General features: G+C 54.8%; 2 protein-coding genes across 5 annotated transcripts in view; one reads left to right on the plus strand and one right to left on the minus strand.

Moving 5' to 3' along the window:
- The window catches only part of FMNL3 (formin like 3), a 67,857-nt gene extending 54,776 nt beyond the window's left edge, over window positions 1-13,081 (plus strand). Inside the window, exon 26 of the mRNA XM_024736742.1 lies at window positions 12,688-13,081. Within this exon, the coding sequence (XP_024592510.1) occupies window positions 12,688-12,938 (251 nt within the window). The 3' untranslated portion in view covers window positions 12,939-13,081. The remainder of the gene's footprint in view (window positions 1-12,687) is intronic.
- PRPF40B (pre-mRNA processing factor 40B) overlaps window positions 281-14,227 on the minus strand; it is a 14,534-nt gene continuing 587 nt past the window's right edge. The window contains exons 2-25 of one of the 4 annotated variants that reach the window (XM_024736747.1): window positions 13,495-13,638; window positions 13,119-13,184; window positions 12,401-12,428; window positions 12,151-12,176; window positions 11,904-12,014; window positions 11,503-11,623; window positions 11,397-11,421; window positions 10,965-11,165; window positions 10,607-10,736; window positions 10,459-10,523; window positions 9,757-9,921; window positions 9,549-9,657; window positions 9,044-9,194; window positions 8,193-8,326; window positions 7,409-7,523; window positions 7,169-7,260; window positions 2,893-3,009; window positions 2,528-2,665; window positions 2,225-2,320; window positions 1,889-1,975; window positions 1,495-1,672; window positions 1,178-1,239; window positions 921-1,064; window positions 281-819 (exon numbers count right to left, since the gene is read on the minus strand). In XM_024736747.1, coding sequence (XP_024592515.1) covers window positions 727-819; window positions 921-1,064; window positions 1,178-1,239; window positions 1,495-1,672; window positions 1,889-1,975; window positions 2,225-2,320; window positions 2,528-2,665; window positions 2,893-3,009; window positions 7,169-7,260; window positions 7,409-7,523; window positions 8,193-8,326; window positions 9,044-9,194; window positions 9,549-9,657; window positions 9,757-9,921; window positions 10,459-10,523; window positions 10,607-10,736; window positions 10,965-11,165; window positions 11,397-11,421; window positions 11,503-11,623; window positions 11,904-12,014; window positions 12,151-12,176; window positions 12,401-12,428; window positions 13,119-13,184; window positions 13,495-13,638 — 2,598 coding nt within the window. In that variant the 3' untranslated portion in view covers window positions 281-726. Of the gene's footprint in view, window positions 1,065-1,177; window positions 1,240-1,494; window positions 1,673-1,888; window positions 1,976-2,224; window positions 2,321-2,527; window positions 2,666-2,892; window positions 3,010-7,168; window positions 7,261-7,408; window positions 7,524-8,192; window positions 8,327-9,043; window positions 9,195-9,548; window positions 9,658-9,756; window positions 9,922-10,458; window positions 10,524-10,606; window positions 10,737-10,964; window positions 11,166-11,396; window positions 11,422-11,502; window positions 11,624-11,903; window positions 12,015-12,150; window positions 12,177-12,400; window positions 12,429-13,118; window positions 13,185-13,494; window positions 13,639-14,227 lie in introns of all 4 variants that reach the window. The other 3 variants (XM_024736743.1, XM_024736744.1, XM_024736745.1) reach the window with 3 other exon arrangements.

The raw sequence follows: 14,227 nt of genomic DNA on the forward strand, positions 1-14,227 counted from the left end.
GACTCTGTCTCCTCTTTCTGAGTGTGGCGGCGGGGCTAAGCTGGCCCTTTAGGCTGACCCGAGCCACGGGGATAGAAAGGAGGCTGGGCAGAGCTGCCACGCTCGGGGGAGGTGAGTGCGGAAGCCTGGAGAAGGAGAACCTGGCTAGATGGGCTCCAGCCACACAAAGGGAGGCAGGCCTGCCGTGAGGCACCAGTGCCCCCTGCTGGCCATGCGGGCACCTGTCCAGCCCCAGCCAGCCCCAGTGCAAGCACACGGAGAAGACAAAAGAGCCACTGGGCACGTTATAAATATTGTTATTTAAAAAACAAAACCAAAACCAAAACGAAACACACATACACTGGGCCCCGGGGCCTGGGCAGGCAGGAGCAGGTACTGATGCTAGAGGGTAAGGACCCCGCCCTCTGCCACCCAGGCTGTGTCCACCAGCCTGTCACTCTTCCTGGGGGCCCCTTCTCACATTACTGGCACCACCCACCCACATGGCATTCACCACCAATCGCTGGTCTGGGGCTGAGGGCAGGGACCGCACTAGCTGTCCGGGAAGCTGGGAGGACCCTTGAACACCGCGAGCGGCCTTGGGAGGTGCTGGCCATGACGTCTTAGGGTTGGGGCTACGTGAGGAAAAGCGGACACAGACCCAACTAAGGAAGAAGTCTGGGGCAGACAGCGAGGGTAAACTAGGCCACAGCCTCACACAGACCCGAGGCACGGTGCCTCATCAGGTCACTGGTGGTCATCCAGCTGCTGCAGGAGCGTCCGCCGCCGTCTTTCCAGCTCACCCTCGCTCAGCTCGCTTTCCGACGTGTCCCAGCCCGTCTGGTGGAGCAAAGGCACAGCTCACCCACAGCTTCCCCCCGAGGGCTGCCGAGGCCTGGGCACAGCGCTGACTGGGCTGGGGCCGGGTGCCTGCCTCTCACCTTCTCCTTCTTGATTCCAAAGCCTGCGGAGCGGTTAGGGAGCTCTGCCCGCCGGAGGTCCCTGTCCTTGTCCTGCTCTGGTTCTTTCTCATCACTCTCCTTGCCCGCTTTCTCCTCAGGGTCTGTCTCGCTCTCAGGACTGTTCTGTAAGAGCCCAGAGCCCGCCTCCTCAGTTCCTGTGGAGAACAGCCCAGGAGGCGGGTGAAGACATCTCATAAAACAGCAGGGCCTTGGATGGAAGTTCCTTCTCTACGCACCGACTTGTGTCTTCTCTTCTTAGTTCTCTTTTTTGGTTTCTTGACTTTCCGAAGGCCATGATCTGGAGACAGAAAAATCCCCACTAAGTCCCTTGGGAGAAGGGAGGCCTCATCCTTTTCTCTGCTCATTCTTCAGTCTGAGGAAGGGACCTGTCTGAGGAAGTCTGAGTCCAGTTTTCCTTCCTTCTCTCCGTTTCCTGCCTGGGCAGGGACGGGAAGTTCTCCTTACTCTCCGACAGGTGCAGCCGTCCCAATCCACTCTACCCTCAGAGGGTGGGGCTCCCCGAAGGCCTCCTCTCCAGCTCCCAACTGCTTACCTGATCCAAGGAGAAGGCGGGAGGATGGGGAACCCCGTCCTCCAAGGGCAGCACCCCCACTTTCAACAGAATCAAGTGAGGAAGAGGGCTCAGAGCCTGACTCTGAGGGGTTCCGCCGCCTCCGCCTGGGGGGCCGGAGAGATGGTGGGGGCAGCTCTTCATCTTCTGACTCAGAGCCCTGAGGAGATGGGCAGACACGTGTCAGCACAGAGGTTACCTGGGCTCCAGAGGCCCTCAAGTATGGGAACTGGGGACAAAGAGGAGAATCCAGGACCAAAGGAATCCTCAGATCTTCCTCCAGGGGAGGTGATGGAGGAGGAAAGCAAGAAAAGTGGCTCTTATTTCCCCCAGACAATCCAGCCTCACCCCACATCCTTTCTACCCGCCAACTCACTGAGGGCGAGTGGGAACGCTTGTGATGGTGCTTCTTGCCCTTTCTGCCGTGTTTCCGGCCTTTGCTGTGGAGGTGCTGGCATTCAGTCTGGTGGAGGCAGAGGGAGGGGTGAGGAAGGTTAGCCCCAGGAAGGACCCTGCATTCCACAATCCAGTCTTGCCTCCTCTTCTGAGGCTAGGGCCTTAGGTCTATCCAGGGTACCCTAAGACCTCCCCTTCCTTAGTTGTCCGGGAAAGGAGAGCCCTGGTGATAAGAGGTTACCGAGGCTTCCGTTAAGCTAGCCTCAGGTGTTCAAGAGCCTGGGGCAGATGCAGAGGACGAGAAGCTCTGCCTCACCTCCAGTACCTGCAGGAACTCCCGGAAGAGCCGGATCCGCTCCGACTCCAGGGTGATCTGCTCAAAGGCTGAGTCGCACACAAAGCGCTCACGGACCTTGAACAGGAGAGCACTGCTGATCAGACCAGCCCCAGCACAGCGTGATGCCGCCATGAGCACAGGGCAGGGCTGGGGCAGAGGAAGGACGGGAGCCGAAGCTGGCCCCGAGCCGTGCTATGACTGGGGCGGGCCCCCGGTGGTGGAGAAGCACCGCTGCCCTCAGCACTGAGGGGGTGGTGTTTGGTGCCAGGCTGCAGTCCTGACCTCTTCCCAGGCAGTGCCCAGCTCCACAGCAGGCACAGCCTGCCTCAGCATGCTTCGAAAGGCAGCTTCTCTGCGCCGCAGCCTTCGTGCCTCCTCCTTCTCCCGCTCTCTCTCCCGCGCCTCTGCTTTCTCCAGCAGCTGAGGGCAGACGGGACACAGAACAGCGTCACCCAGGAGGGTGGGCGCCCCGACTCACCCAGACATACCTTAAAAGGTGGGAAGTTGGAGCCTGGGCTCCTACTATCATTCCCTGAACTGGGGGAAGAGTCACACTGGGGCAGTGAGTGAGAAGGCACGGAACAAGAGTGAGGGACGAGTTTGAGAACGGAGCCCTGGCTACAGCCCCACCCCACGTGGCCCCTCACACTATTGAAAGTCAGCTTGATGTTGCCTGCATCCAGCGCAGCAGCCCTCTTGTCAAAGCTTATGACGTGGGCGAAGTCCTCAAAGGCTGTGTTCACCTCCACGCAGAAGCCCCGGTCCTGTGGGCACAGCAGCGCATGAAGCAGGGGGCACCACAGGCCCGAACCTGAAGCTGGCTGGCCTCCAGGGCAGGCAAGGGTCAGACTACAGGATGCTCAAGGAGCCCCCTCCCCGGGAAGGGATCCACAGGACTGGGATGCACTTGGAGACCAAGTCGTCCAAGTCCTCACCATCTGATAATTAAGACTCCCATGGCCCACCCTTGGCTTGGTTGTCACAGGGAACTGGGGGCAGGGGTTGGATCACAGGGGCAGGTGTGCAGGGTGTGTGTGTGTGTTTCTCACAATTAATCCTTTGTCCCTTTGGCTTAAAGCTTGAGCCCCTACTGGGTCCTCCTGCTGCTCAGTAAGTTCCTTGCATTCCAGCATCTGCAGGTCCCACCCTCGGGCTATATTTATTGAGTGCTTACTATGTACCAGGTACCATGCTGAGTGTTTCACACACATTACCTCATTTAATCCTCACGTATCTGAATTTAAGCACAAGTCCTAGTATACTAATTTTATGCAGAAAAAGAAACCAAGGTTTGGAGGAACTAGCGCCAATTGCCCAAGGTCTTCAGGGCTAATATACGGCTGAAGGAGAATTCTGTCCCGGGTCTTTCTAACAACAAAGCCCCTACTTTTAAGCACTACACCCACACAGATCACCTCATCCACGGGACAAACAGAGGCCATCTGGTGTACAACTCCCGAAACACTATTGAAAACACCACACACAGACCTGGCGCTGTGCTTCTCACCTAAGCCTCAAAACACCCCAGTGAAGCAGAGGCTTAGGAGAGTTCTCTCACTTGGCCCAAGACGACTCAGTGGAAAGTGGAGCCACTGGCGTGCAAGGTCTGGGGCACGGGCCCAGGTTCCCTCCCTCTCCCTCCACTCAGCTCGAACTTGCCCCGGCCTTCCTGCTGATGGCAGAGGCGCACTCTTCTTGCTTCTTTCAAGAGGACTTCCTCAACCCATGCTCTCCAGCCCTTCTCCTCAAACATACCAATCTCTCTCGCTTAGGGAACTGCAAGCTTCAGTCTCACCTCTTCACTGGCTCCTTCCGTCAAGCACACAGCTCACTTAACCTGGAACACCCCTTCCACTCTGCTCTCCACCTTCCTCAAGCTAACCACCTCTGCTTCTTTCCCTTTGTTTCAAAATCTTTAAATGCAGCGCAAAGGAAAACAAACATTTATTAAGCCTACTATAAGCAAGATACTACAAATGTTATTTAATTTCACGACCTTGCACGTGTTATCATCCCCATTTTACAGATTAGGAAACTGAGGCTCAGAGACATTATATAACTTGCAGAGGTCTCAACCAATAAACAGCCAGGAGTTACCCAACTCTAAATAAAGCCTGTGCTGCACTCACTCTGCCCTCTTCATGGACACTGCTCTCCTAGAGGTTGTTCATGTCCCAAGAGTCAACTCCAAGGACGCCTTGGTCCCCACTCTTCTCGTCCTCTGTTCACTTCTTCAGTGCTCCCCTCTCCAGGGTCCCCTCCTGTCTCTGACCTCTTTTACCACCTCTCTTGCAGGTGCTTGTTCCCCTGAGACCTGCAGTTAGTCTTTTCAATCTACACTGTCCTTCGCAATCTCATTCCCCACCTCTCTCCTGATTTTCAGACCCATACTAGACTGGATATTTCGCAGACACTTCAAATTCAGCAGATCCCAAGAGAATTCATTTCCTGGGAGACCCCCACCCCACTCCCATGGATCTCTCAGGTCCAGATCTTCTGTCTTTCAGCTATTCCAAGTCCAGGACTCTGCACTACCCTATGGGATGCGAGGTACCATCACAGTCTGCCTGGCTGGTAGATGGTCTCAGGGAGCCCTGGGTTCATCTGCCTTCCATAGGCAGGAGCCCAAAAGGGGGAAGAGGAAGGAGGAACTATCTAAAGATTCTCAGGAGGTGTGGAGACACAGGACTCAGCAAGGATAGGACTCCCACAGGCCTGTCAGCAGTACCGGCCGCTCTGTGGCTAAAAGTTAAGAGTCCAATAAAATTTAGCTCTCCTTGGATTAGATATTTCTACTTTATATAATTATCCTATTTAAAATTTGCTATGTGCTTTATTCCTCCCTGCCCCTGGTTGCTTTTGAGAATAATTCCAGAAGTGGAATTCCTATTTTCTCCAGCCCTGTTCTTCCTGCTTAATCCTTACCAATGGTGCCATCGATCCACTCCTGACATCTCCAACTCCTTCCTTCCCTCAGTTTCACAAAAAAATGCGTCAATTCTACTTCTGCGTGACTCTAGCCTACTGGTTTTAAACTTTATTTCTATTTTAACGGCAGAAACATTTTTTTCCATAAAAATCTTATGCAGAACCTCGATGTATAAAAGAGAAACAAGCTGTTACACTTGAAAATACAGGAAGGAGCATAAAGTCCCCCCCACTCCCCCACCCCCTCCGGCTTGTCCCAAGGCCCCTCTGAGGAGACCTAGGGAGTTTCAGAAACTACTGGAACATCACAGCTCTGCTCACTGGCCATCCCCACTGCCCTCGCCGAGCTCACTCCCACCTAGATCACTGCAGCAGCTCCTGCCTGGTCTCCCTATTCACCCCCCATGCTTCGAACCCTGCCTTGAGTCCATGCTGCCCAGATTTTTCTAGCAAATGGCCCCAGCAGCAGGAAAGCGGTCTGGGGGTGAGTAAGAAGAGGAAGACTCAAGCTCAGAATTTATCTTTTTTTTTTTTTTTTAGAATTTATCTTAATCACTGGCCACTACCGCTTCTAGTATCCTGAGGCTTCGAGTCCTGTCCTCCTACCGCGCGTATCCCTAAGCGTACAAGCACTCTGGCTGCAAGCGCTGCTCTACACAACCACCTGGGCTTTTCCAAGACATCAGCTAATCACATCATTCCCAGCTCCCCATTACTTACAAGATAAAAATCCAAATTCCTTATTTTAGCATTCAAGGAATTTTACAGGCAGGGCTCTCCTTCCCAACTGGGGCATGTGGTTCCAGAGGAAGCCACAGGACATTATGATACATCTTACCTAATGGTAAGTAATTTTAAAATATTAAGTTTGTATTAACAGAGAAGTATTATGGTATTAAAATGCAACACCTGCATGAATTCTTAAGGCAAAACACAGGACTTTAAAGAAATGTGTGTGCAGTGGGACATTCCCCGCTTTGTTCTCAGACCCTCTCCACCTCAGGTACAAGCTACTCCCCTTGGTAATCAGGTGAAGTCTGACGGAACACTCCCCATTTTTCAGACGAGGAAACATGCTCAGAAAGATTAAGTAATCTGCTCAAGGTCACACAATTTGTAAGTGGTTAAGCTGGACTTCTACCCCTGCAGTCCGCCTTCACAGTCCTGCTCCTAACCACTATCCACACTGCCCTCTCAAACCCATGAGAATGGTCTTCACTTCCACAAAAAAACATGCTTCTCTTTGTTATCTTTTTTGAAACATGGGGCTCTCTTAGTCCATCACTCACTTTTCCCCCTTTGATAGACATGGATATTGAGAATTCTCCAACGTGCACGTGCAATCAGAAATGGCAGGTGAATTCGCTCCCACATCACGGAGGTGACAGGAAGGAGTGAGGATAGATAAGGAGGACAGGCCCCTTCTAAAAGGCAGTGGCATCTCAGCTCAAGTCCACTGAATGCCTCACAAAACGAGCCTAGTGCTGCTAGATAATCCAAATTTCCAAGAGACGCTGAAGATCCAGATTTTAATTGTAATCTCTTGATTTTAACATGTTAGCATCAAATTCCAAATTTTTCTAAAACTCTGTACAGGCAGAAGGAACATATCTGTGGGCTACCAGTTTATGATTAGCTGTGCTGCTCGCTCCTCTTTGCTCCTGTGGTACCCTACGCCCAGGACCTCCACCCTCCTCCACCAACTCGTTCTTAGAGGTGCAGTTCAAATAGCAATACTTTCGATTCTCTGTCTTAACGCTTGCCCCTCTGTATAGCCACTGTCATGTCATCTTCCTACTAGACCATGAGCTCCTTATGGGCAGAAATTGTATCTTATTCATTTGTGTGTCCCCAGCGCACAGTAAAGGATCACAGTAGCTATCTCCTGAACCGAGCTGCAATGCTCCCACAAAACAGGCCTTACTGGGGAGTTCTGTCCTGGGAGCTTGCCCTGCACCCAGCCTGCCTCCATCCACAGGCCCAGGCTTCCCTCACCTTAAGGATGTCCTTAATGATCTTCTTCTCATCATGGAATCGTGCCTTCAACTCCTCCACATAGAACTTGAATAAGTCCAGAGGGGTGGAGCCTGCGGGGAAGGGAGGGAGGGGGGCCTGGCGGGCGGCAGCTTCCCAAGGTTTGAGGGTGGGGTTGAGGACAGGACCAGGGAGTGGGAGTGCAGAGAGGCTGGCAGGGCAGAAAGCCAGGCTAGAGGAGGGGGAGCCCAGCTGCCTTACCCGGCTGGCCCAGCATGTTGGCAAAGCGGACATCAGTGCTGACCGCTGGGTACAGCTCCATCCAGGTGGACATAGAGTGCAGCTGCCCTGTCTCGTGCAGCTCATCCAGGAAGGTCTAAGCAGGGAGAGGCCAGTTACAGGGAGAGTGAGCAAGGGAGGGAGGCAGAGCCAAAGACTGGGGAAGAAGACAAGAGCTGGCAGAGAGAGGCAGGGACAACCCAGACTGAGGAAATGCAGGCAAGAGGCAGAGATGAAGAGATATGGATGGGGAGGCAGAGAGCAATGTGAAAGCACAGAGTGTAAAACAGAAGGGGACAGACTTAAAAGGAAAATGAGCCGGACCAAGAAGCAAAGCAGCGGAAACTTGCCTGCAGCATTATCTTCCCATGACTTGGTTTCAACTTCCCAAATGTGTTACAGCCAAGTAACCCCCACCACTACCAATACCAAGGCCACCTCCAAGCTGGGGGACAAGCTAGCTATGCCTGTCTGGCTCCCCAGCGAAGGGAAATAAACTTGGCCTAGCTGGCGAGCCACGCTTGTAGGGCGCTCTCTGCTGGCAGTTTCCGGGTGGTGCATATGTCTAGTCTCCCTAGAGGAGCACAGCCCAAGGTTGAGGGGACACAGCGGGAGCAAAAGTGCAGGCACAGAGAGGCCTTGTGGAGCTGGGACAGGGCTGGGCATAGAGAAAGCAGTGGGACTGGCCGAGAAGAGGCAGGGCATGGGTGAAGAGGTGACGGTCTGGGGCAGAGCTGAGCTCTGATCCAGAGGGCAGCAAAGCTACCTGAAAGGCCTCCCGGTTCTTGCGCTGCTGGCGCCGCTCCCGAAGCCGGGCCCTCTCTCGCTCCTCCTCCTCCTCCCTCTCCAAAGCACGGATGTGCTCCTCAAAGCAGATCAGCGCATCTTCCTTGTCCATGTCTAACCACAGGGAGGAGGCTCAGTGGGCACCACACCAGCGGGACACCCTCTCAGACCCAGAACCCCCAGTGCTTCAAAGATGCTGCCCCTGTAGGTGCTGGGGACACCCAGGGTGGTGGGGTTGGGGGAGCAGGGGACTCTGCAGGAGAAGCTATTGGAATGATGGTTCTTGAGGAGGGTTCCTTGATTATATGAGAAAAAATTAGAAGTATTCAGCTCTTGTGAATTTGGTTACTAGAAGTCATCATACGAAATCAGTTATCTCAGGATCTGAGATTTCATTTTTTATGGGACTGGGAATCAATCAGGCTTTGATATAACTTCAGAAGGTGAATATCTGAAGATACTGCCTGTGATGATAGGCCAATAGCCGCTTATTGCAACATGTGTGACCACTTAAGGCCCACCCTACCAAGCAATTTAAGACCATATTCACATGAGCTATAAAAATCATCTCCAAGTCTTCTGATTCCTACTCCAGTGCTCTTCCCCCAAGGACACACATTGTCCAGGTCAACAGTGGACCCTGGAGGGAGAAAGGTGGTGTCCCGAAGCACTCTGGGATCTCCAGAGTCCAGAGAGGTTCTGGGCTGAGTAAGTGCTGGGGACTCCTAGACATCCAGGAGGGCAAGAGGTGCAGGGGAGTGGTTTGAGGCTGGTGCTAGGGGTCAGTGAGGAAAAGGGAAGGGACAGGAAGGAGTGGAGACCCAGGCTTACTCTGTAGCTGATGGTCCTGAGCAAAGCTGGGGTTATCCATGAGGTACTGCTGGGCCTGGGACCATGTGGTTTGGAAGTTGACGCTACTCATCCCATCCAGGATGCTCTTCAGGGCCTGGATGTTGCGGCGCCGGAGCTGCTTGGCCTGTTCCTAGGGAGCCACAGGGTCAGGGTGAGGCAGGGCAGGCTGGAGCTACTCAAGTGGGCCTGGGTAGAGGAATACCTGGGGAAAGGCAGGCAGCCTGGGGACTCTGGGATGGCCAGACTCGAGGCCTTCATGTCCCCGGAAAGGGGAAGAAAACAGGTTACAGACCAAGCCCTCCCACACCCAGAGCTGTAGGCCCAAAGCATAAATGGGGGATGTGTAGGTGCCACACCAGCTTCTGAGTAAGGAGCTGGGACCCTGAGGGCAGCAAGAAGTGAATGGCTGGGTCCACAAGGAAGCAAAGACATGGAAGGTCTTAGATGAGACTGTGACTGATGGATCCAGCCCAGTGACTGTTACCTTCTCCTTCTTGGCCAGGAAGAAAAGGACATCATCATAAACCTCTTTTCGATCCCTCTCGGGGACCACAGCCCAGACCTCCAGCTCCCCAAAGGTCTGTTCTGCCCGCCTGTGGAGCATATGGGCCGTGAGTAGGCAGGCAGAGAACAGAGACTGGGCCCACAGGTTCTCAGGGTTCCCAGGCCCCACCCCAGCCCGGCCCCCTGACCGGTAGCGGGTGGTGGAGGTCATGCGCTCATGCTGCTCCAAGAAATGCTGCAAGGTCTGCTTGGCCTCCTTGGCTTTTAGCCGGGCCTCTTCCTTCTCCTCCTTCTCCCGCTGCGCCTTGTAGGCATTGAATGCCTGCTTTTTCTCACTCAGTTTGGGCAAGGCACTGGGGTGGACAGGGTGGGAGTGGGATGGGGACAGAGGAGTCAGCCTGAACCACGCTGCACAGCCCACAAAGCAGGGTCATGGCACACTGGGGACAGGTCTCATAGAACTAACAGGTGTCCATGCATGGGCACAGCAGGCTGCAGGGGCTCCAAGGGCACAGGGAGGCAAGACAGGTAGGTCTCTGGGATGTGGGGAGGGTTAAGAAGCAGTGAGGGGACAAGACGGGGCTCTAAGACACTGCTAACACTGGGCCCTTTTGCTTTGGGGTTCTCAAGTTGCCGTCAGGCCCCTGCCCTATCCAGCCCCCTGTTTCCCCAATTAATTCAATTCAAATCAATTCAATTCAACAAGCATTTATTGAATGTCTCATGTCAGATCCCTTTCCCCTCCTTCTCCTGGAGGCTCTCCAGCTTCTCTTTCCCAGCACACTCACCCATCTATCACTCTCCTCACTCTGGCCCCCTTGGGGTCTCCTGGGGAATCCCTGGCTCAGCTGCCCCCATGAACAAGGTCTGGAGGGCCTGCCCAGACCTACCTGTAACGGGGGTCGGTGACCACCATCTTCATGGCCTGTTCCCACGAAGCATTGGAGGGGACAGCCTGGAATGGAGCAGGCGGGGGTCATGGGGCCTGCCCATCTCTTGCCCCCTCCAGGCCTACCCTGGGAGCCCCACTCTCAGCACCTTATCCCTCAGCAGCTCCTTGAAGGCCTGCTTTGCCTTCTCCCGATTGCTCCAACTGAGGCCAGACCTCTCTGGTTCTGGCTTTGATTCCTCTTCCTCCTGCTGTGGTGGCTGACGCTGTCCAGCAGAACTGGGGGGCAAAGGGGACTCAGCCACAGTGTCCCCCAGTCCCTATAGCTTTCAGTGTCCTGCGTGATCAGGACACTCCCCCTTGCTCCCCAGGGAAGCCATTTTCTGTTCCTCAGAGGTCATGCCCAGATCTTCACACCCTTCCCGAGAAACCTGGCAGAGGTCAAGGGTTGAACCCAGCTGGGAGCCTGAGGCCAGTGTCTGGAATGCCATGCGGGGCAGCCCTCACCTGCTGGGGCCCTCCTCTGGCTGCTGCAGGAACCCCTGCTCCAGAGGCTGGGCAGCCTCTGACACATCGCAATCTTCACTCCCACCTGGCTCAGGTTCTAGGAGGCCTGTGGGCACCAAGGTGGGGCCAGGCGGCACAGGTGGGGGGTCAGGCTGTGGCTGAGAAGGCTGAGGCTGTAGTGTCCGTGGCTGCTGCCGTTTCCTGCAGGTGAGCCGGAAGGGCAGTGTCCAGTAGAGCAGGGATAGAGGTGGTCAGGGGCTGGCTGGTCTTTCTATCCTGTGAAGGACTGGGGCCAGAGCAGACCACTCCACAAGGAGACTGAGAGCTGGCTCTTCCTCCCACAGAGTAGGGATCATGGGGAGAGGCCACTCCCACCCCTTAGGTGGCCCCAGGTACAGGTGGATAGGTAGGCAAGGTGGGCAAGTCACTCACCCTGCAGCCTCTTGTTTGACTAGAGCTGCAACAGGAAAGGATAACATGGTTATAGGGTAGCAAGGGCCACACCCAGAGCCCCTGCCTGGGCCCACCCCCTCCTCACCCTCCAGGTCATCCAGGTCCTTGGGCCGGGTCCAGCGGGACTCCTTACTCTGGTTGTTATAGTAGTAAGGTTTGCCTGTGTCCGACTTGTACTCTTTCCAGGGACACTGGGATAGCAGGAGCTGTAAGAGGACGGGCCAGGGAACATCAGTGGGCTGGGCATACCACAGTTGGGGGAGCTAAGGGGACCCAGTGAGTAGGGGACACAGAAGCGTTTAGCGACCACCTGGCCTGGCTCAACGTGGGGGAAGGTGGACTTCCTGAGATCCTAGGGAGGTCGGGGAATGGTCAGGGATCTTGGGATCAGAGGAACCACGTGTATGGTTAGAGACTCAGGGGAAGCCAAGGACGTGGAAGGGTCAGGGCAGCTGAAAGGAAGGGACAGAAAGCCCCACTCAGGACCTCTGCCTTGGACTTGAGCACGCTGGGCTTCTCCCACACGGACTGCTTGTCGTCAGCATTGTAGTAGTAGATGCGCCCATCAGGGGCCACGTGCTCACTCCACAGGGCCCTCTGGGGGAGGGGAGGGTGCACAGAACGGTGGTCAAGGCCCCTTTCCCAAAGCTGCTTCTCCTCACCCCAAAAATTTAACGATTAGCACCCCTTTTCAGCCTTTCTACCCAGAGACCCCTGAGCTGAAAGAACTCACCGGAGGGCCCGTCCCAGCCACAGCAGCTAGAAAAGAAGCCAAAGGAAACATATTAAGTCCTTGCTCCAACCCCTATCTGATCCCCATCTATTCCTCCCTTATTCCATCCCCAATAAATATCCCCTGGTCCCATCAACATCCCAGGATCCCTGGCATCCCAACAGGCATGATCCGGGGTGGGCTCTAGTCCATGGTCCCCTCTCCCCCCCAACCTCCGAGCCTGGGGGGAACAGACCCCCAGAAGACTCACAGCTGGCGGTGTCCGCACCTGGAGCCGTCTGCCGAAGAAAGAGGAGGGGGAAGGGTTGGGGCCAAGCCCAGTGGCCCCCAAGACCCAGGCCATGGGGGATGAAGAAGCAGGCCAGGCCAGGATCCAAGTATCCTGCTCCCAGGGATCTCTGCTCCCTAACAGGCTTCCCCTGCCCTCTGGGGCCATGGCTCTAAGACCCCAGAGGGAAATTTCACAGCAGCTCCTTTCTTCGTTTTCAAGTGAGAGTATTTTGTTGAGTAAACCTCCATGGCACATCTTTTCCACAGTGAATACCAAATGCCGCATCGTACCCAGACTCTACTACACTGAACAACAGCACAAGAAGGTACAGAGAGATCCCCAGGTACTGCTGCTTCCTCCAGAGACACAGAAGATGAAGAGGAAATTGTATTCAAGTGTCCACAGTGCTAACTCTGTGAGGGTAAGCAGTGTCTGGCATGAGTGTGTTTCCTTAAGGGAGCTGGGCATAGCAGGGGGAGTAAAAAGAGAGAATGTATGTGCCTTTGGGGAAGAGTGAGAAACTAGAAGAGCTGAGTACATGGCTGGACTGGAGAGGAGGACTCAGTGTGGGGAGTGCAGCTGGGCCGAGGGTGGATGCGATAAGAAGAGGGAAAGAATGGAAGCCATGTCCCTGTGCTCCAAGTCAGGCCCACTGGGCTGCAGGGCAGAACCTACTTCCTGTCCCCTCAGTGCTTACCGCTGCGGTGACGGGCACCGCTGGCATCAGCATCCCTGGCATCATGGGTGGTACCATTCCTGGTATCTATGGATACAAAGAAGACAAAAACCAGCTACCAAGGTGAAGGTAAGCACAGGCTGTAAAGGGTCCTGAGAGATCCTGTCGGGGCTGTGACCCTCACATGGGCGCCTCCGCAGGCAATCCCCAGGCTCTGGGCTCTTAGCCGAGCCTCAGACTGTCCTCCAGCCATTCAGCAGACAAATCCACCTGGGCCTGGCCCCACGTTCCCTCCCTCCCCACCCCAGCTTCTCAAGTCCGGATATCCACTCTCACCTCTACCCGCAGCTAAAATGACAAGGGTTTTCTGAGGCTCTGGTACAGGGGAGAGGATTACCTGTGTGAGTGGTGGTGGCGCCCCTATTGGTGGAAGCATTGGGGGCATGATGCCAGGTGGCATGGGGGGGATGGCCGGTGGTCTCTGACTCATCGGGGGGAGCCCCATTGGAGGAAAAGGTGGGGGGATTCCTGGAGGAGGCATCTGGAAACGAGGAAAGGAAGAGATCCTGAGCAGAGAAGACACTGCTTTGTACCTGTCAGGAAAGAGCCACTCGGCTCCCACCCCAACCCTCCACCCTGGCTCTGAGACAATTCCAAGGTTTCGGTTTGAGAGGCATGAAACCGCCTCCCTCCTCACCACTGAGACTGATAACAGGGGGTCCCTCTGGGTATAACAGGCAAGCACGAAGCTTCTTGAGGCAGGGAAGGGAGAGGGAAAAGGGAGGTGGAACTGCCACCAGACTGCAACTGGAAGGCTCCACTGCTTCAATGCCTGTCCCCAAAGAGGCCTTTCAGATGCAGGGCCAGAGGCAGGTGTCCAGTCCCAAATCCCCCAGTCCCCTGCCTCCTACCTCTTTTTCCCCAGTTTGATGACCACCAGTTGCTATTCCAGCCTGACTTTTTTGTATAAAGAATACAGACAAGGGGAATTCCCTGACAATCCAGTGGTCAGGACTCGGCACTTTCACTGCTGAGGGTGCGGGTTCAATCCCTGGTCGGGAAACTGAGATCCCAACAAAGCCATGAGGCACAGCCAAAAAAAAAAAAAAAAAAAAAAAAAAAAAAAACAA

The sequence above is a fragment of the Neophocaena asiaeorientalis genome, unplaced genomic scaffold (assembly GCF_003031525.2).
Source record: "Neophocaena asiaeorientalis asiaeorientalis breed wild unplaced genomic scaffold, Neophocaena_asiaeorientalis_V1.1 scaffold134, whole genome shotgun sequence".
NCBI lineage: Eukaryota > Metazoa > Chordata > Mammalia > Artiodactyla > Phocoenidae > Neophocaena > Neophocaena asiaeorientalis.